We start from the raw sequence: 20,834 nt of genomic DNA, 5'->3' as shown, positions 1-20,834 counted from the left end.
AGAAAAGGGGCTGAGAATGCTCCCGGTGTTCGGGTGATGCTCTTGGTGTGCAGGAGTCGGGGAGACTCCCGGTGCCCGGGAGATGCTCCTGTTGTGCAGGAGTCCGAGATGCTGCCGGTACCCGGGGGAGCCTCCCGGTGTCGGGAAGCTGCCGGTGTGCAGGGCAGTAAGAGGCTCCCGGTGCCCGGGGGACGCTCGCGGTGCGCAGGGGAGTCGGAGGCTCCGGGTGCCCGGGGGAGGCTCCTGGTATCGGGGAAGCTGCCGGTGCGCGGGGAAGCTCCTTGGCGGGGGAGCGGGGCCAGGCGAGCGGGGGCACAGCCGGGGCGAGCGGGCACCGGAGCGGCGGAGGCAGAGCGTGGGACCCGCTCCCACGCGCTGCGCTCCAGCGGGGGCAGCGGGGTGCGGACCCCTCTCCCCTGCGCTCCCGGGGCTCTCCCTGTGCTCCCTCCCCGTCGCCGGCAGCCGTTTCCCGTGCGCCGGGGCGGCGAGGGGCGGCCCAGCATCCCCGGGAACCCACTCGAGTTTGTGCCCACCCCCCCAGCAAATCCCCCCTGGTTGTGGCTCTCGACTTCTGCCCGACGGGAAAACTCGTTGTCATTCCCGCATCCCTCCTCCTCGCCCGCCAACCCGCCGGCTCGGCATCCCGCTCCAGCTGCACCGTGGATTTAGAGATGGAGCCGCGTTTGGTGGCGAGGAGGACCTGACCTACTCGGGAGAGTTTGCGGAAGGAATCCCAGGGCTGGTTTGGGAAGTTTCAGCTTCGGCAGCGTTGTTCTGTGTTTACATGCGAGGACACGGGTCCGTGGTGGGGACACAAACAGTGTCCTCGCGTGTGCCGGGGATGTTTTTTTGAGTGTGGATTTGGGAAAGAAGGCTGGCTCGGGAGCCTCCAGCACTGCCGTTGATCACCTCCCCGCTCTTGCTTTCCCTCTGGAGTCACGTTAAACTGGGCAGCCCGCTCCAGGAGCCTGGCTTTGCCAAAGGAATTCTGCCGGCGTAGTGATGGAGTGAGGCTGGCCCCACGCTCCTCCGTGGCTCCTCCGTGACGCTGAGCCGGAGCACAACCAGTTCTCCCCGTCATTCCCCCGCCGCTGGATGGTGCCTTGGATACTGCAGAGCCTTTCTCTAGTTAAACACACCTTTTCTTGGAATTCTTTTTTTTGCCTCTATTAGCCAAGAAAAACTTTGCAACTTTCCTTCGCTGTCGGAGAGGAGCCGCTGCCGCTGCTGGGTTTCATTTTGTTTTTTTAATTCGAGGTCACGTGCGCGTTGACAGTGCCTTTGAATCCAAGCGATGGTCTCGTCTCCAGCTTAGGAAGAGCTTTTGAGCTCTTCCCTCTGTTGTTTTCTCTCTGTTCAGGAACAAAGAGATTTTTCTGCCTTTAATTAAAAGGAATATTAAATCCCCGCTCCTTTGTTGAGCGACTTGAAGACACTCTGCAAACATCCGTCTGCTTGGCACCGCGGCGGGGTGAGCTCTGCTATGGTACAGGGCACGGAGATACGGGGGAACCATCCCGAAATCCCACAGCAAGCACAGAGCAGCAGCCAGGGAGGATGCTGACAGCCACAGTCCTCGGGTGAGGAGCCCCATGGGTCCGAGCTGCCACCTGGGGTGGGCTCTTGGATCCTCAGAGGTGTGTGAGGCAGGTCCCTGCACGGACTGTCTCCAGACAGGGAGAAATTCCACTGTTGGGGAGGCAACTGGAGGTGAATTTGGCTGTGCCAAGGGAGTCTTCCCTGCTGGCTGCTTCCTGTGCCGGCAGGTAAGCTTTTACCCAGGGACAGCCAGACGTTGGATGTGTTTTGTTTGAAAAATGTGAGTGCAGATGTTGGCTTGTGGGGAGGACAAGCCTGGATGCAGGGGGGGAGAGGCTGTTCTCCCGTGGTGTTGGGTGCTGGCACGGGATGAGTGCCTGGTTCAGGCAGCACTGAGGCCTTGTGTGGGTGGAGAATTTGCCTCTTACATTGGGAACTTCCAGGGTGCAGGATAGAAAAATATTCCTGTGCACAGTGTGCTGGGGAGGGCTCCAGCCAGGTCCCACAGGGGGGATTTGTGGCTGGAAGGTCTCTGCTGGCATCCCCCACATCCCTTCCTGGCTTTCTGCTCCTGAGCCATGGATGTTTGCAAGCGTGGAAAACCCCAGGCAGGATCCAGGCAGTGTGGCTGTGCTGTGTCTGTCTTTGCCGTGGAAATGGGGTCTCGGCTCTGATTGCCGCCGGCAGCCAGCTTAAATCCCTGGAGCAGTCTGGAGGCTGTTCGGCTCTGCCCCAGCTGTTTGATGCTCCCTGCCCTACAGCCACATGGGGAAGGGGTCTGGGGTGTTGTCAGACCCCCGGTGAGGAGAGGGGGGTCCCTTAAGCGTGGTCAGTTGATTGCCAGTGAGTCAGCCAGGGAGTGCAGAGCTGCCGGGGAATGCTGGCACAAGGGCAGGAGCTGGGTCTCTCCTAGAGGAACACACCAGCCCCCCCCACCAGCACTGATGCTACTTCTGCCCCCAGCCATACCAGCACAGTCTCAGTGAGCACAAGGTTTGGGGCAGATCAGGGCCTGATGCTGCAAACGGGGCTGTCCAGGTGCTGTGGGGGACCAGGGACAGCCCACAGGTTAAGCTGGGCTTAATTACTGCTGCTCGGGTCAGTGGGATGCAGTTGGATGCTGCAGGTGGGATGCTGCAGTCCTGACCTGTGCTTTCCAAGCTGGAACTCACTTGGGAGATGGGTTTTGCTGCTCAGCTGAATGGGGACAAGGGGGGGTGTCCTCAAGCTGAGACAAATTTTTGCCAGCCAGAGGCAAGAACAGGCTGGTGGCGTAGAGGACACCCCCCTGCCTGGCACCACTGCCCTTAGTGCCATTGACCAGTTTGAGGTTATTTTTAGATTTCCTGAAGCTGTTTTCTGCCAACTCTCCCAGTGTGCTCAGGCTCCCCAGGGGGAACCCCACCTTGACAAGCCCACAGCTTTCCTTCGGAAGATGCTGACCAATGTTTCCAGAAAACATCCAAGGGATTTCCTGTTTATTTTGCAAAATTCTTATTAATATTTTTTCCTGTGTTGTTTGATTCAATCTCACATGGGCGAAATTGCCTTGAAATGGAGCCTGTGCTTCAAAAATAGACAAAGAGTCGGTGAGGCAGCAGCCTGGAGGCTGTGGGAGTGCATGGCTGGATCCAGCACCCCCTAGGAGCTGGTACCATCCTGGCGCCTGCGGGGCCGGATCCGGTGCGGGGTCCCTGGGGAGCCGGCAGTGCCTCGGCGTTCCCACGCTGCAGGGACCGTGTAGGGAGCTCCCTGCCAGCGAGGGTGTGTGGAGGGGAATGTTTCCCTTCTCCAGCCACTCTCTGCCTCCAGGATGCCCTGAGTCCCCTCCACGTGCCACTTGTCCCTGCTCCAGCCACCAAGGCCACCTTTGGGCATGAGCATCCCTGTGCACATGGCTGCAAAAATCCCAGATTGGGGCATTTTAGCCCAAACCTCTCCCTATCTTCAAAGAACACCCGGTGCTGCAATGGGGGCACTGGGCTGGTTTTGGGGTGCCCCTTTGGTAGCGTGTGGGTGGATGGGGGGATGGTGCAGTTGAGGTGTTTTGCAGCCCAGATGTTGGTGTTTCCTGGGTGGGGGCAGCTCCAGTGGGGTCAGTTCCAACCCTGTGCCGCCCACGTGTCTCCAGGTGTGCTGGGCTGGCCACAGCACTCTGTTTACTCCTGATGCTTGTGTTTAGCCAGTATATTTAATTTCCAGGAGTGTAAGGCAGCTGGGCAGCAGGAGGGTTTGTGTGTGCTCACTTCCCTGTGTCACCCTGGGAGCTGCTGGGGGGTGAATCCAACAGTGGCACTGAGCACAACAGCGCAGCAGAGTTTGTAGCAGATGTTGTGCCTTGGCTGGGTGTAGTTGGCTCTCCTGCTGCTCCTCCAGCACCAGTAGGTCAGGGGCACCTTCCCTCCTGACCCTGTGTGTGTGGGGACCCCTCTTGCCATCCCGTCTCCACGCCAGCAGCCACGTCGCCGCCAGCCGCTGTTGACTCACAGGCTCCGCCGTCGAGTCCCAGGGCTGAGCCCGAGATGCTTTTCCAGGCAAGGCTGAAATGCACAAAATGTTCGACTTGTAAAATATGTAGCGTGAGAAAATAGCCTTTTCTGCTCTCCTCCTCCTGCCGCCGCTCCCCTGCCCCATCTGCTCGCTTGGAAGGCTTCCCGCAGCTGGGGGGGGCTGGCAGCACACGGGGTCCCTCGGCATGGATGGCATCCACCCCCCGCTGCCGTGCCCGTGCAGAGGGGTCACCCCTTGGTACCAGTAGGGCTCCCGGGGGCAGCACGGGCGCCTCGGGGATGCACTTGATCCATGAGGATGTTGCCCACATGAAGCCCTCTCCGTCTGCCCGCCCTCCCCATGTGCTCCAGCATCCCAAAGTTTCTCTCCCATGAGACACGTTTTGGGGCTAGCACCGGGAATGCCAGCCGGGCTGTGTGCGCCCCGGCACGGGGGATGATGACGCAGATGGCATTGGCGCATCCTACGGGGACTGGGGTTTCCAAACCTCTCAAGAGGGTCCTGGGAAATCCCCCTGCAAGGTGCCCCCGTAGCACCGGGAGGGAGCTGCCATGCCAGAGCTGGCCATGAGCCACAGTTTTCACCAGCCACCTTAATCCATCATTATCTGGGCACATTTCGGATCCTTGCCAAGAGCAAGGTGGGAAGGGGGGGTGTAAGCATGCTTTCCCTATTCCCCTGCCATCCTTTTTGCTGCCTGTGTGTAATTAACAGAGTAATTAAAAACAGGATGAGTTAATTGGTATTCATTTATGTGGCAGATGTTTTTAATTGAGATACGAAACAATTTACCTGTTTACATAAACAATAGCAAATGAAGGCTTGTAAAACAGAGAGGGCACTTTTTTTTTTTGGCTTTTTTGTTGTTGTTTCGAGGAAAATCAAACCTATCCAGTCCTCCCCCCACGCCCCCGGCCACACCAGCTCAGGGAGAGCAGGAGCTGCTGGCACTGCCTTAGTGGCACTGAGCCAGCTGGTTTGGGTCCATGGGTGGCTGGTTTTGGCTTGAGAAACAAGATTTTGGGGCTTGAAGTATGGAGAGCCTGGCTGTGGGTGCTGATGTCCCATGTGGAGCTGTCACTACCACACTGCAGGAGGTGGAAGGAGAGAGGGATCATGGTCCCTGTTGGGAGTTGATGTCCTGGAGCCAGGGGAGAGTGTTGCCCATGGTGCCTCCCCCCGGCGGCGCTGACACTCCTGGGATGCAGGTGCAGGCAGTGTGGCCAGGGGCTGCTCAGAGAGCAAAGCAAATTGGGGTGTATCCGAGCATGGGGAAACCTACTTTACCCCAGAATTGGGTGGGTGGGAAGTGTCCCAGTGGGCCGGTGGCATGGGACATGTCCCAGGATGCCTGTGGGAAAGGTGAGGATGACCTCCTGGGGCTCTCCAGGACTGGTTGAATCTGAGTTCACTTACAAGTGCAACAGAGAGTTTAATTAATTGGATTTACTTTTAAAGTCAGTTTTATTTGTGGTGGTGAGTGCTGGGGTGTGGATCACTCCCTGCTAGCCCTCCCTAAAATGAGTATATGTGACACTGTGGTGATGGGTTGGCAGCAACCCTACAGCATCATCACAGGATCATGGAATAGTTTGGGTTGGAAAGGACCTTAAGCTCATCTCGTTCCACTCCCTGCCACGGGCAGGGACACCTTCCACTAGACCAGGCTGCTCCAAGCCCCATCCAGCATGGCCTTAGACACTTTCAGTGATGGGACAGCCACAACTTTTCTGGGCAACCTGTGCTGGGGCCTCCCCATCCTCACAGGGAACAATTTCTTCCCAATATCCAAACCCACCCTCTGTCAGCATCCCCCAGCCACTCCCCTTCTCTTTCCCCCTCCACATGCAACTGGGGATAAGCCACCTCCAAAGTGGCTGCTGTCACCTGCCCCCATCATCACCACGGCCCCAGGGAGGGGATCAGGAGGGAGATGAGGATGCCGTGAGCTCCCACCAGCTCTGCCGGGCTTGTGCACATGGCCAGCACTGCTGCCTGGCCGCCGGCACTACTCGCTTCCTAACCTGCTCCAGCTGGGACAGCTCGGTCCCTGCAGTCTTACTGGGGAGTTGTTCTTGGCCCTGGTGGCTGCAGCAGCTGAGAAGCAGGAATGCTTCCCTGCCTTTGTTTCAGAGGCAGCCTGGTTTGAGGAGATGTCGCCTCCAGCATCTGGATTTCATTTGTGGCCATTTGGAGAGCATGAAGGATGCTGGGCGCTGAATTCCCTTTAACCCCTTCCTTGCCCAGGCAGCTTTGCCTGGTCCAGGAGGGCTACAGGGAGCCAGAGATTTCCAGTGGCCACATCCAAGGCAGTTCCCTGCCTGCTCCATCCCCAGGGAGTGGAGAGGATAGCAGCCAGCCTGAGTGCTCCACAGTCATTTGGCTCACCCTTGGCTGGCACATCCCATGTGCTGCCTGGGAAGGGCAGTACTCGGGACTGGGACACTGCCTGTGGTGGGATGGGCTCCCTGGGGCTGTGGGAAACAGCAGATGCCAAGCTGGGATGGCTGCCAGTCCCATCCCTCAGGCACTGCTCCTGTCCCTCAGGCTCCAGCCTGCAGGATACCATGCATTGTGCCCTCTGGAATGCTTGGCTGCATGTTGGTGCCCACCGGCTGTGTGACAGTGTCACCCTGGCAGGGGCCTTGCCTGGGTCAGTGCCAGGGGTTACACTCTGCAGTGGGACAAATGGGGGGCTCAGGGTCACCAGGAGTGTGTGGGGATCCAGCATCCACTGGCCCTGGGAGGCAGGGTGGGAACACTCGCTCCCGCCAGCCGAGGAGAAAATACTAATCCTTTTATTTTTATATTATTACTTATTCATCTGGGCTGCACAGACCTAATGGAAACCAGATGGAGGAAAACAGACACGGCCCCGAGCGGCTGGGACAAATTACCCCAAAGAGAGAAAAAAATAGAGGGGAAAAAAACTCCAGTGGAGTTTGAGTTGTACTGGGGAATCGCTGTTTGGAGGAAATGATGGGAAACTATATTTTGCCCCCCAAAACTTCCTTTGCCCCCGTGGAGCTCATCCCATCCTGCAAAGGTTGGTGGTACAGCTGTGGTTGGGTCTTGGCATCCCAGGCTCTTTGTCCCATTGGATTTGAGACCATTCCTGTGCCTGCACAGCCGTGTTTGGGTTGCAGACGTCTTGGGGAAAATTTATAACTCAGAGAAAAAAAGGAAAACACAAGAAAAAACAGAACCAGACCTCGTTTCCCCAAGTGCTTGCTGAGCTTCATGGAAACTTTCCTCCTGATGGGAAGCTGTGGAAAAGCTGTGTTGGTGCCAGAATGAGTATATCCATGTTTTGCCCTCGGTGTGGCCATGTGTATGGAGTCAGGGCAGTGAGGGGGATGAGGGTCATGGTGGGGATGCAGGTAAGGATGGGGTTGCAGGCAGGGACTGTGCTGGGAATGTGACAGGAACAGGGACGCAGACAGGGATGCAGGCAAGGATTGTGCGGGATCAAGGTGCTGCAGCTATGCAGATGCAGGCACCTAGTCAGGGTCATACTCTGTGCCCTGAGTGTGCCCACAACTCAACCTCTGCTGTCGGGGCTGGATCCTGCTCTGCTGAGCTCAGCAAGAGCCTGGAAGGCTGGAGAAGTGGCAATGCCCAGAGATAGGCATTGCCACGAAAAGGAAAACAAAAGGTGTTTTTCAAAACAAACCATTTATTCTGACAGGCTGTGTAAAGAAACTGACATTTAAGGGAGGGATGCTGCGTTGTCTTAGGGTTTCTCCTTTGGATAGAGAGGGAGAAGGGAGTGAGGAACAGGAAACTGAGGCACACACGTCCAGGATTTGCAGGATTAAGGTGTGCCATGGAGAGGGAGGGATATCCATGGTGCTGGAACCATCCAGAAGGAGGCTATTGGTGCATGATGGTAACCATGAGAGATTTTGGCTCTTACCACCACCTCTCCCATCTCCTGGTCCTCCACACGGCGCCGGCTGCGGCACAACCCTGATAGCATCTTGCTTGGGATGAGGCCCTGGTTTTATTTAGCCCGGACAATGTGCTCTTGCCGGGTTCAATTAATCTCCCCACAGTTGCCGTGGATTAAGGATGCATATTAGATTAGTGTTTATCAGCCGTGCCGGGGCGCAGCGGGGACCCCGCGGCCGGGTGGCTGTGGCTGTGGCAGCCGCTTCCATCTTTGGCTGGAGCCGGCGGCGGCTCGGGCACAGTGACAGATCACCGCAGCTGCCAGCACTTGTGGCCACCCGTCACTGCCTGGCGTGGCAGCCACGGGGCCGAAACCTTGCACCGGGGCCACGCCAGCCAGAGGGGACGGTGCTGGCACGATTCCCCAGGGGATGCCGCTGCTGGGTGTTACTTGGGGTCGGACACTCAGCGAGGTGGGAGGGAGGCAGCGATGCCGGGGATAGCCCCGTGGGGTGATGGCGGGGAGCCCTGCCCTCCCTAGATTGTGGGATCTGGTGCCTCACAGGGCCCCTCAGGGCTGTGGGAGGACAGTCACTAGCGGGTCGATGTCATGATGTGTGGGTCATGCCATTGCTGCTGCCAGTGAACACAAGTCACAATGATCCCAGGATCCCTGACTGGGATTGAGGCAGCCAGGAGTTAGCGGGCAGCTGGGAATTCCTGAAATATGGGCAGGAGGGTGCTGTGATGTGGCAGTGATGGCTTTGCAGGGACACACTCAGGCTGTGCCCTGTGCTTGGGGCAGAGCTGGTGCCCTGACCTGTCCCCACCACCCTGCATCCCTGCACAGGGCACTGTCCCCACCACTGTGCACATGACAGGAGGTCCATCACCATCCCCACCATGCTGCTGGCACACAGAACACCAGGCACTGTCCTTGTTGCCTGAGCTGTGCCATCCTACGCCGGGAGTGAACGTGCCGAGGCCAGCCCAAAGTCCCCGAGTGTCCCCTCTGCCCCTGTTTGCAGGGAATCCCAGCACACGCTGCTCACCACCCATGCCCTCTCCCCGCAGATAACGAGGAGACGCGGCCGCCACCATGCCTGACTCGCCGGCCGATGTGAAGACACAGTCCAGGTCCACGCCACCCGCCATGCCCCCGCCGCCGCCCGCCGTCACCCAGGGAGCCACGCGCCACCCCTCCTTCACACCAAACACCAGTGAGTATGGGCTGGGGACGGGGTGCCAGGCTGGGAGGCTGCCCAGCCCCCCTCACCTCCGCACCACACGCTGCACCCGGGACCAGCAGTGTCCCCAGAGCCCAGCACGGTGCTGGCCATGATGTGGGGTGGCATCACCTGTTCTCACGCTGGAGAAGGTCCTTGGGCTGCACCCCTCAAGCCATGGCTCATGCATGTGCCTGTGGGGAATATCACAGCACTGCCCATGGCCAGCAGTGTCCTGAGAGGTGTTTGGGGACAGGGATATCCTGGTCTCCTGCCATGCAGTAATCAAATCCTGGCACAGAGCAGCTCGTGGCTGGAGGATGCTGTGGGTTGGGGGAGTCCCTGTGGATCGAAGTTGTCCCCATTTTGGGTTCCAGGCATGTGGGGACCCACCTGCCCATCTATGTGTGGCACCCAGTGGTGGTAGGGTGGTGTCATGGCCAGCCATGGTGACAGGGACTTCCTCACCCTGCCCAGGCTATGGCATGGTGGCATTTAGGGACTCCAGGTCGGAGTCTCAGTCTCTGTAGTTGAACTGGGGGAGCCCCAATGTGATGGCTGCACGAATGGTACATGGGGTCATTGCACACCCTCAGGGATTGGTCTCTGTGCTGGTGTCACCATCCTGGAACATGGATGGACAATGGACATGCCAGGCAGGATCCAGGCAGGCAGGGGACAAGGCTGGTCCCCTTGGCAGGAGTGGCAGTGGCCATCATCAATGGCTGCTCCAGCTCCATCAAGATGTATCCTGGGTACATGCGTGTTGTGAGGGTTTTGCTCGTAGCTGTTTCTTGCTTAGAAAGACCGAAGTGGGGAAGAAAATACACGAAAACAACCCCTGATATGCAGCCCCCTGACAATTGCTGCCCCCCACCTGTGCTCCGGGACAGACTCTAGAAATCAGCTTGTGCTTGGCTGCGCTTGGAAGGGTTTTGGTTTTCAATCCCGGTCCTGTGGCAGATGTAGCAGCCCAGGTCTTATTGGGTCCGGCACATGGGGCCAGGGGTGGAGGCAAGTCTCTCCATCAGGGATTGGCCCAGAGCAGGATTCAGGACACAGGATCAGGGGTGCAGGCAGCCTCTCTGCCACAGCTTGGCAGGGAGCACTACAGCATTTCAGTTGTTCTTGGTTTCAGGGACCTCATTTGGTCCACAGAATGGGGGGACTGTGTCAGGCAGCTGAGCATCCATCCTGTGAACCCTCCCTGTGGCTGCAGTAGCATGCAGGGACCTGGGTCTATTGCAGATTCAGGTGGCTTTGCGCAGGGCACATGTGCCCACGCTGTGCCCACACCGTGCCCACTGTGAGGAGCATTTCATGCAAGGACCACCCAGCCGAGAGCTGCTCCCTCTGCTCTCTCATCATAGCGTGTTTTATTTTGCTTGCAGATCGAGACGCTGGCCCTCCGACGTTTCTGCCTCGCGGCCGTTTTCATGGTTGCTTGAAATGGTCGATGGTCTGTCTTTGTAAGTAAAATGAAACACCCGCTCTCATGAGAGACCCGAGCGCAGCCACAGCCTGCCCCGGACAGCACAGAGGCCCTTGGGGGGCACGGGGCTTGGACAGGGGGTGCTCCCCATCGCCAGCCCCTCGCCCTGCCCCAGCTGGTCACGGGGATGGGAACCCCAACCCCATCCCGACCCAGGGACATGTGTGGTGTCCAACTTAGTAACACACCTGTCGCGGGAATAAAAGCAGTTGTGGCCACCGGGTTATTTTCGGCACCTCTTTAGCGGGCGGCGGGCGCTGCCTGGCCGGAGAGCGAGCGGGAGCCCCCCAGAGCAGGCAGGGCTGGTGGCAGCACAGCACCCCAAGGTTAGTGCCATCCCAGGTGCCCGGAGTGCACGGGGAGAGGCGCGTGCATGCCGGGAGCCGCGGGGCAACGCGCTCGGGAGAAGGGGTGACATGTTGTCACCCACACTGGCTGTGGAAAGGTCCCTGTGTTCGTGGGGGGATGGTGCAGGAGACAGGGGTCTGTCATGCTGCAGGTTGGCACCCCAAAATGTCCCCCCTGGGTCGCCTGAAATGGGATGTTCCAGGCAGCTCCCATTCTTCCTGCCTGGGCAGCAGGGACAGAGGTGCCAGCGTGCTGCAAGCCAGGCTGGTCTCTGTGGGAAATAGGTCATTGATTCTCTCTGGGAGTGCTGAGCAGCTCCCAGAGGGACAGGATGGAGCCCCTTCTCTTGGCTGCCTTAACCGCCGAGAAGCTGGATCAGTCTATCACCATGTGGGGATGCACTTCATCGCCTTTTTCCCTCCCTTTCTCCTTCCCTCCTTCCCTCTCTCCAGCCCCCACAGCACTGGGGACCAGTCCAGGATGTGGCCCCAGGGATGCAGCAGCATTCCGAAGCCTTCCAGGGGATGCCAACCCAGTATGACCCAGCAGGATTCTCTGGGCATCCCATCCCAGCCTTGTTTCCACAGTGCCAGGGCACAACTACCTGCTCTGACCTCCCATTCCCTTTCTCCTCAGTGATGAATGGGAGCAGCCACTCACCGACTGCCATCAATGGGGCTCCGTCCACCCCCAACGGGTTCAGCAACGGTCCGGCCACCTCCTCCAGCGCCTCCCTCTCCACCCACCAGCTCCCGCCGGCCTGTGGCGCCCGGCAGCTCTCCAAGCTCAAGCGCTTCCTCACCACACTCCAGCAGTTTGGGAACGACATCTCCCCTGAGATCGGGGAGCGGGTGCGCACCCTCGTCCTAGGGCTCGTGGTATGTCCGCTGGGTCAGCCTTGGGGTCCCCCATCATCCAGGGATCCTGTGTTTTCCTTTTGGGATGCAGATGTTGCTCAAAGGGAAAGAGGGGCATGGAGTGATCTAAATCCTTGAAAAATGGGGGTTGTTTTCCTGACATCTCCTGAGATTGGTGCAGCACGGTGCAGGGCTGGGTCCTGGCTGCTGGCATTGCCAGCAAAGCCTTCAGTATGGTTTTCCCTTGAGAGTGGATTTTCCATGAGCGTGGCAGAGGAGCAGGAATGGGGGAGAAACAGCCAAGCGTTCCTCAGGGGTGCAGGGCAGGCAGGGGGCTATGCCAGGGATGCTGAGCCTGGGCTGTCCCCACAGAACTCCACCCTCACCATCGAGGAGTTTCATGCCAAGCTCCAAGAGGCCACCAACTTCCCGCTGCGACCCTTCGTCATCCCCTTCCTCAAGGTGAGTTGTTCAGCCTGGGCATGGCGAGATTCATGGCAGCATTCCATTACAGGGGATTTCGGGATGGCTTCGAGGTCAGGGCAGGCAGCTGCCTATGGGGCTGCCTGTGTCCCCCCGGGCACACATGTCCTCCCAGACATGTGGAGTCACATGGGGCTGGGGCTGGTTGCAATAAACCAGGGGTCAGCCCAGCTAGTTGCCATTTGAAATTCATTAAAAGTACCCTTTTTTTTTATTTGCCTTTTAATTTCGTGCTGATTCTACACTGTCACCATGCTCCAGGGGGGTTCACCGAGCACTGGCACGCCTGGCACCACCAGCACTGCAGGCAGATGTTCAAGCCCGGCATCACCTGTCCCTCATTAGCAAAGGAATAACTAAAAAGTGCAAAAGCAGCCCCTTTTCCACCTCTGCATCCCAGCCCCCCTGGAGCAGAGGTCCGTGCTCACCACAGGAATCTGCTGCAGAGCTGCCGGAGTGGTTTGCTCCAGGCTGAGCCGGGGGGACAGCGGAGCTCTGTCTCCCTCCTGCCCAGTTTGCAGGGGTTTTGGGATCCGCGGGAGCAAGGAATGTTGCACCCCCAGGTCCTGGTGGGCACTGGTGGCCCTGCGGCTCCGGGCGGTCTGGGAGCCATCCCACTGTCCTGCTGCCAAGAACGCGGCAGCCATGCCGGCCGCCCTGGCACCCCGCTCCCAGCTGTTCCCACCACCCGTTCCAGATGTTTCTCATTATCCTAACTGCAACCAGCCGGGCTCGGCGTGCTTCCCAGACTTGCTGTTTTTGTGGGATTGCTCCCTCCCGGCCGGGAAAGGGAAGGGGAGGGAGGGTCCAGCCCTGCTCACTGCAGTGTGCATCTCCGGCTCGAGCGCTAACGTGTCCCACAGATGGGATTTGGCTGTGGATCAGCTGCCTAAGGAGAAATCCAGGGCTGGCAGCCAGAGCACCAGGCAAAAGGGGTCTCTGCTGCTTAGTTCCTGCTGCTCCATGTGATCCTGGGGCTGCAGTGCTGGGGGGAACACAATGGGTGGGTGGGACGGGAGTTCACAGCTGATCCTCACACCCCGTGGGTGCCAGATGGGCTGGGGCTCCTGAAGTGCAGCCCCCAGGGTGACAGTTGCAGGGACAGGGTGGCTGAGGTGGCCGAGGGAATGATGCTCTGCAGCCCCTGCCAGGATGCAGGAGGGCTCTGTCAAAGCTGTGCCCATGCCAGCACATGACCAAACACTGTGGGGTGCTACACATGTGTCCCCTAAAAGCCCATATGATCCCTGGGCATCCCAAGGCTGTCATCTGGGGATGGTGAGCAGGACCCCAAAGGCAAGGTAGCTGCCTGCCCCACATCCCCCGCCCATGGCAGGCTGGGGGCACAGCTGAGCTGCACCGGGGGGGCTTCGGGTCCATGGACTGGACTGTCACCCCCCTCACAGGCCAACCTGCCGCTGCTGCAGCGGGAGCTGCTGCACTGTGCCCGCATGGCCAAGCAGACCCCGGCCCAGTACCTGGCCCAGCATGAGCAGCTGCTGCTGGACGCCAACGCCTCCTCTCCCATCGACTCCTCCGAGCTGCTCCTGGAGGTGGGCGAGAGCGGCAAGAGGAGGACGCCAGACAGGTGCAGACCGGGGGCATCGTGGGGGATTGTTCAGGGTCACATCCCTGAAAAAGGGAGGTTGATCCCCTCTGGTGGTGGGCACCGGGTGGAAACCAACTTCCTCTCCTCTGCCCAGGACCAAAGAGAACGGTTTGGACCGAGACCCCCTGCACCCCGAGCACCTCAGCAAGCGGCCGTGCACCATGAGCCCGGCGCAGCGCTACAGCCCCAGCAACGGGCTGAGCCACCCCCCAAACGGGCTGGGGCACCCCCCTGCTGGCCCCCCCCTGCCCCAGCACTACCGCTTGGAGGACATGGCTATGGCACACCACTACCGCGACGCCTACCGGCACCCTGACCCCCGGGAGCTCCGTGAGCGCCAGCGGCCCACCGGTGAGCTGGGGCATCCTCCCGTACACTGAGGGGTGAACAGGGGGCTGGGACTCCCCTGAGGCACGCAAGTGCTGCCAGGGGCTGATTCCCACCCTGCTCTTGCCTTGCAGCCATGCACGGGACGCGGCAGGAGGAGGTAATCGACCACCGGCTCACTGACCGGGAGTGGGCAGAGGAGTGGAAACACCTCAACAACGTATGTAGTACCCCCTTGCCCCATCCCATGTGTGTGCATGCCTCCATTTTGCCCTCCATCCTCACTGTGTCCCCCCAAGGGCTTTTCTCCTGAGCATCCTCTGCTCCCTGGTGCTGGCACAGCCTGGCATAGCCCAAAACTCCCCACCTCACGCCAAGCACTGCAGCCCCCCAGCTGCTTGCAGCAGTCCCCTCCGCCACCAACCCTGATATTGCCCCCCCACAGCTGCTGAACTGCATCATGGACATGGTGGAGAAGACACGGCGGTCACTGACGGTGCTGCGGCGGTGCCAGGAGGCCGATCGTGAGGAGCTCAACCACTGGATCCGGCGCTACAGCGACGCTGAGGACATGAAGAAAGGCAGCCCCCCCTCTGCACGCCCCCACAACAGCTCCTCCAGCCCCGAGGCACCCCAGTTAGGTATTGACCCCTGGTGCCACGGGCCCCATGCTGTTCTCCTGGGGGTCCGGCGCTGCCGGCGGGTGGGTTGCAAGAGGACAGCATCTCCTAATGGCATCCCCTGTCCCCTTTGCAGACGCTCACCGGGAATTCACACCACGGCCCCTCTCCGGGTACATGCCAGAGGAGATCTGGAGGAAGGCTGGTGAGTGTGGGGTGGGCACCAGCACCCATCAGTATGCTGAGCTGGCAGGGTCTCTGCCCTAGTTCCCCACATTGGGGTGGCTGCCAGACTGGGGAATTTGGGATGAGTTTGCGGGGAGGGGGGATGCAGCTGCAGAGGGGGACGCGCGGAGCCGGGGCATCTGCACACTCCAGCCACGCTCGGCTGGTGCCTTCCAGAAGAAGCTGTGAATGAGGTGAAGCGCCAGGCCATGTCCGAGCTGCAGAAGGCCGTGTCGGATGCCGAGCGCAAAGCCCACGAGCTGATCACGACAGAGCGGGCCAAGATGGAGCGTGCCCTGGCCGAGGCCAAGCGCCAGGCGTCCGAGGATGCCCTGACGGTCATCAACCAGCAGGAGGACTCGAGCGAGGTAGGGCACTGGGGGGACAGGGGATGGGTTGGTGGTAGCGCAGGTGGGTGACCTACCTACTCCTCTTGCAATTGAGTTTGCAGCATCTGTGTGTGAGCGTGGGAATGGGGGGCTGCAGCAACACTGCAGGATGGGGAGGAGAGGGAAGTTCTTGCACCAAGATGGGGATAGGGTGTGTGGTCTGTGATGGGGTGCATGGTCCTGGATGGAGGTGCACGGTCCTGGATGGGGATGCACAGCCTAGGGATGGGGATGTACAGTCCAGTATGGGAGAACCTGGTTCATGATAGGGCAGCACAGTCTGGGATGGGGGTGCATGGTCCAGGATGATGTGCATGGTTTGGGATGTGGGTGCATGATCCATGTTGGGGTGCATGGTCTGGGATGTAGATGCACAGTCTGGACTGGAGGTGCATGGTCTGGAATGGGAATGCATGATCCAGAATGATGTGCATGGTCTGGGATATTGTGCATGGTCCAGGACAGGGAAGTATGGTTCAAGATGCGGGGACCTGGTCCAGGGTATGGGAGCACAGTCCAGAATTTACCTGGCTTGGTAGGGGGATACACAGTCTGGGATGGATGCACACAGTTTGGAATGATGTGCATAGTCTGTGGTGGGAATGCACGGTACAGGATGATGTACATGGTCCAGGATGGGGGTGCACAGTCTGGGATGGAGGTGCCTGGTCTGGTATGGGAATGCACAGTCAAGGATGGAATGCATAGTCTGGGATGATGGAGTGCCTGGTCCACACAGTCTGTCATGGGGGTGCAGGATCCAGAGCTGAGGTTTGGTTTCCCCTTCCTGCAGAGCTGCTGGAACTGCGGGCGCAAAGCGAGTGAGACCTGCAGCGGCTGCAACACGGCCCGGTACTGCGGCTCCTTCTGCCAGCACAAGGATTGGGAGAAGCACCACCACGTCTGTGGGCAGACTCTGCAGGGGCTGCCGGGCCCCACCACCCCCTCCGCGGGCGTGGGGCTGCCCCCCGGGCCAGGCCAGTCCGACGGGGTGCCCACCATGGCCAGCAGCCCCAGCGAGGCAGGGTCGGTGGCTGCTTCCCGCGCCGGCACTCCGGCCACCCCGGCCCCGCTGGACAGCGCGTCCCGCTGAGCCCCCTGGACTGCCCCGCTCCCGCTGCTCTGCAAGAGCCACGGACTGCACTCAGTGCGATTTCCTCAGCTACCTGACTCGTGTGACCTCCGAAACGACCTCTCTAGCTCTCACAAATAATCCTCACGGATCCTCAAACTGGGCTTTAAGTGGAGTTAAGGCAAATACCGGTCTCTGTTCTCTCTTCAGTCTTTGTTTCAGCTTTTTTTGGTTGGTTTTCTCTTGGTTGGGGGATTGTGGTTTGGGATTTTAGGGGTTTTTTTGGTTTTTTTTTTTCCTTTTTTGCTTTCTGGATGAGGGATTTGGCTCCAGACTCACCAGGCAGTGGCTGGGAGAGACAAGCCCGCTCACATCCCGCATCAGCACTGCCAAGCAGCTCGCTTGGAGGAGGAAAGAACCTTCCTTTCTTCGTCTCTCTTCCTTTTTTTTTTCTTTTTACCTTTTTTTTTTGTAAAAAAAAATAAAGAAAATAAAAAAGAAAACGTCAAACTCTTTGGCTTTAAGTAAGAAATTGTAAAAAAGGAAAAAAATGAAAAAAAAAAAGGAAAATCCAAAAACCAGACGACGCGTGACGGACGCTCACCTGTAACTACCTTGCTAGCTAGCCAAGAACAGACCAGACTCACCTCTGCTCCAAAGGAAATCCAAAACCAAGGAAGATCCAAACGTCTCTCCACTGCCAAAGTTCGTTTCATTCTGTTGTCGTTTCCTTCCCCTCCCCGCAAGGATGGATGGACATGCCCCCGGGGGCTTTAAAGAGTTTCTATTAAAATAAAGCAAAAAAAAAAAAAAAAAAAAGGTGTTTTTTAAATAAAACCCCAGTCCTCGAGGTGTGGGAGGGGGACATGGGGCTGAGAACCGCCCGGGTGGGCACAGCCGGAGCTGGCACGTCTCTACCTCTGCCCGCCGCTGCCCTGGAAAAGGAGAATAAAAAATGAGAATAATTAAAGAAAAGAGAATAATAAAAAAAAAAGGAATTAAAAAGAGATTAAAAGACAGATTTTGTTTTTCTCCCTCCCCGAAGCTGTCGGGGGCCACCCACAGCTGGACCCCCATCCCTTTGCTGCCGGGCTGCTCCCACACCCCACGTTGGATTTGTTTCACAAGGATTTTTAAGAGGAAAAGGAAAAGGAAAAAAGGAAAAGGCAAAGGAACACTGCCTCCTTCCTGGCCGAGGAGGCAGCCAAGACAATATCGATTATTTTGGGATTCTTGCCTCGCTGGAGCAGCGCAGAGGACAGGAGTGCAATATGGAAAGTCCGGCGGCTCCAAGCGGAGGCAGCGGTGCTGTGTGCTAATGTGAATGTAAATAGTGTTTTGCAGAGGTCCAAAAAATGAATAATAATGATGATAGTGATAATAATAAGAGACTTTTGCCAAATAAAGGATGAGGAGAAGGTGAGGGGGCTGTGGCACTGTCCGGAGCGAGCCGGAGGCCTGAAATCAAGAGGAGCTGTAGTTTTTCTGCATTTGCAAAACCCATCCTATGTGTTTTCTGTAGGGGAGGAAGAGGAGGGAAGGGCTGGGGCTGGGTTAGTTGTGTTGCCAGTCACCCTGGGCTGGGCCAGGCCACTGCAGAGCTTGGTGCATGGGACACCCCAAGGTGATGTCACCGGCCCCGTGCCACCAGCCTCGTGCCACCAGCACCGAGACCTCCTGGGGGTTTCTCTGCACCCCAAGACCTTGGTGCATCCCCTGGGAGGGTTCTGTGTGCTCCAAGAACTTGGTGTGTCACCTTCAATGAGTTCTGTGCACCTCAAGGTCTTGGTGCATCCCCCTGGGAGGGTTCTATGCACCACAAGATCTTAGTGCATCTCCCCAAAGGGCTTTTATGTGCCCCAGGGTCTCACTCTATCCCCCAGGGGATTTCTGTGCACCCCAAGACCTTGGTGCATCCCCCTAGTAGGGTTTTGTGAACCCCAAGGTCTTGGTGCATCCCCCCCGGGAGATTCTCTGCACACCAGGACCTTGGTGCATCTCCCTAAGGGTTCTGTGCACCCCAAGGTCTTGGCACGCCCCCCTGGGGAGGCTTCTGTGCACCCTGAGACCTTGGTGCACCCCCTGGGTGGCTTCTGTGCACCCCAACACTGGGAGCTTTGCCAGTTGCCCCTCCAGTGACCACTTTATTTATGATGTGACATATGTAATATTGTCTATTTTTCTTACGTTTCCTGAGAAGAGGTAATATATAAGAGTATTGCAGATGCCCCTGCTCACCTGGGTATCCGTCCCATCCCATCCCTGCCCTCTCCCCCGCGTGTCTCCGCTGGGGCTCTGCCTCTCTACCTCCACCTCGCTGGGAAACCGCGGGTGAGAGCACTTCCACAGGGACTGCTCTCATTTCCACTCCCTGCTGTTTTGCTCTTTTTTCAATTATTATGATTTTTTCTTTTTCTTTTTTTTTTTTTTTAATAAGAATAAAACTACCCTACAGAACCTTGCATTGAAACCAAAAGCTGAGGGAGGGCGGGAGGGGATGGCGGTGACGGGCGGTGCGGCGTCAGCAGGCATCCAAACCAGAACGACAGCTTTAAATGTGATATTTCCCAAAAAATTTCGTCCTCCTGTGGGAGGACGATGCGGCCACGGGGCCAGGGCAATGCTGTGGTGGTGCTGGTCAGGGCAATGGGTGCTTCCCTGGGGTTTTACTCCAAACTGGTGTTGTAGGGGTGTGCAGGGGCCCAAGGGATGTGTGCTACATGCTGTGCCCCAGCCGTGTCCTTTGGTGGCTTTGTGGCATCTGGGAGGTGGCAGGTGGATAAGCAGGGTGGGCTGGCACAGCGTGGCTGGGGCAAGGACACCCTGGTGGTTGTGGGGCAGTGTGGGGACACGAGGTGCCACAGTGGCTGGGCCAGACCAGGTCCCCATGGCTGCCCACAGCTCTGGGGTTTCCTGCCCCCATCCCGGCTGGTGTGGGGACATGGGGACAGCATGTCCCAGGTCTGTGTCCCCACAGGGAGGCAGAGCCCGGGTCACTGGGTGCTGGCCATAGCACCAAGCTGGATGAGGTGGCAGGAGAGATGTGGCTCTCCGGTGCCAAGCGTGGCACTGGGGTCCCGTCTCCAGCCCCTTCCTCACATTCCCAACTCGAAATTCCAGCTGAAACCAAAGTGCCACATCCCAGCAAGGCTGGACATCCTGGAGTGGGGGTCCCACACCTGGGCTTTGCTCCATCACTGTCAGAGCCCTTCAAACCCTCACCCAAGCATCTCCTCCTCCTCCTCCTCTGGGGGCTGCTGTAATCCCCTCCTTTTTCTTTGGGGTACCCCTCTGGATCCCGGTGGGTTTGATATCAGGGACAAGATGCCACCGTGTTCCCAGGCCCTAGGTACAGTGATGAGGTGTCTCCACTGCCATGGTAGCCCCGGGGGCTCCTCTGATGCCACCAAAAGCCACAGCCTCGGAGGGAGCTGTGGTGCCCGCGTCCCCCCTCCCTCCTGGCTATGGGCAGCACCCATTCCCTGGTCCCGTGCGGGGCTGAGCCCTGCCCGTGTTACCCAGCCAGCCCTGGGGATGGGGGCGCTGGGGCACAGGAGTCCCCGGAGGGCTGGAAACCAGAGCCAGGCGTGGGCTTTGGGGGCCAGCCCTGAGAGATGACGTGGTAGGACTTTCCTTCGGCATGCTGTCCCTCCCCTTGCTGTTCCCTGCTTTCTCTAAGTGTACTGTATGTTTGACCTGTGAAAGATGTAAACTTTATGATTCAGGTTATGTCTGTTCTTAACTCTGTATCTGTGTAATAAAGACAATTTAATATCTACTGGAGGCTCCATAGCCTGGGCTTGTGATGGGTGCCCTCCCCTCCTGCTCCTGGCAATGCCCTGCACCTGGTGTCCCCAACCCAGGGTTGGGGGGTTCCTTACAGCCCCAGGGTCGGACACTGCAAAGGAGGGGTGTCCATGGCAGGGGGACTCAGGTGTGTCCCTAGGGAACCCAAAGGGATGTGTCCCCCCTTGGGGTGCCTCGCTGCTCCCCCTGTGCTGGGACCTGACTGCAGTCTCTAGCACCACCAGTGGGGTCGGTGGACTGGGAGGGTCGGGGGCGACTCCCCAACCACGGAGGGGCCATGCCTCCAGCCGGCAACGTGTGTCATCCCCAGGCGGAGGCCGCTGCCGCCCCCAGGTCTCGAACCCGCAGTCCCCTGTCCCGGCGGGGCGGGGCCACCTCCCACGCGCTGCCGGCACGGGGCGGGGCCTGGCGCGCGCCGCGCTCTGATTGGCCGCTGAT

At 58.7% G+C, this 20,834-nt stretch overlaps 1 protein-coding gene across 5 annotated transcripts in view; it reads left to right on the top strand.

The window, feature by feature from the left end:
• Positions 1 to 20,367, top strand: part of CBFA2T3 (CBFA2/RUNX1 partner transcriptional co-repressor 3) — a 28,877-nt gene extending 8,510 nt beyond the window's left edge. For 2 of the 5 annotated variants that reach the window (XM_064671042.1, XM_064671041.1), the window contains exons 2-12: positions 9,016 to 9,161; positions 10,559 to 10,636; positions 11,644 to 11,885; positions 12,237 to 12,326; positions 13,754 to 13,935; positions 14,051 to 14,307; positions 14,418 to 14,503; positions 14,729 to 14,924; positions 15,040 to 15,108; positions 15,306 to 15,496; positions 16,311 to 20,367. In XM_064671042.1, the coding sequence (XP_064527112.1) occupies positions 9,041 to 9,161; positions 10,559 to 10,636; positions 11,644 to 11,885; positions 12,237 to 12,326; positions 13,754 to 13,935; positions 14,051 to 14,307; positions 14,418 to 14,503; positions 14,729 to 14,924; positions 15,040 to 15,108; positions 15,306 to 15,496; positions 16,311 to 16,610 (1,812 nt within the window). In that variant the 5' untranslated portion in view covers positions 9,016 to 9,040 and the 3' untranslated portion in view covers positions 16,611 to 20,367. Of the gene's footprint in view, positions 1 to 608; positions 1,581 to 1,741; positions 1,767 to 9,015; positions 9,162 to 10,558; positions 10,637 to 11,643; positions 11,886 to 12,236; positions 12,327 to 13,753; positions 13,936 to 14,050; positions 14,308 to 14,417; positions 14,504 to 14,728; positions 14,925 to 15,039; positions 15,109 to 15,305; positions 15,497 to 16,310 lie in introns of those variants that run through there. The other 3 variants (XM_064671043.1, XM_064671044.1, XM_064671045.1) reach the window with 3 other exon arrangements.
• Positions 20,368 to 20,834: the final 467 nt, after the last annotated feature.

The sequence above is a fragment of the Pseudopipra pipra genome, chromosome 14 (genome assembly GCF_036250125.1).
Source record: "Pseudopipra pipra isolate bDixPip1 chromosome 14, bDixPip1.hap1, whole genome shotgun sequence".
NCBI lineage: Eukaryota > Metazoa > Chordata > Aves > Passeriformes > Pipridae > Pseudopipra > Pseudopipra pipra.
Note: the sequence above shows the minus strand (reverse complement) of the source record. Positions and strands in the feature narration are given on the sequence as shown.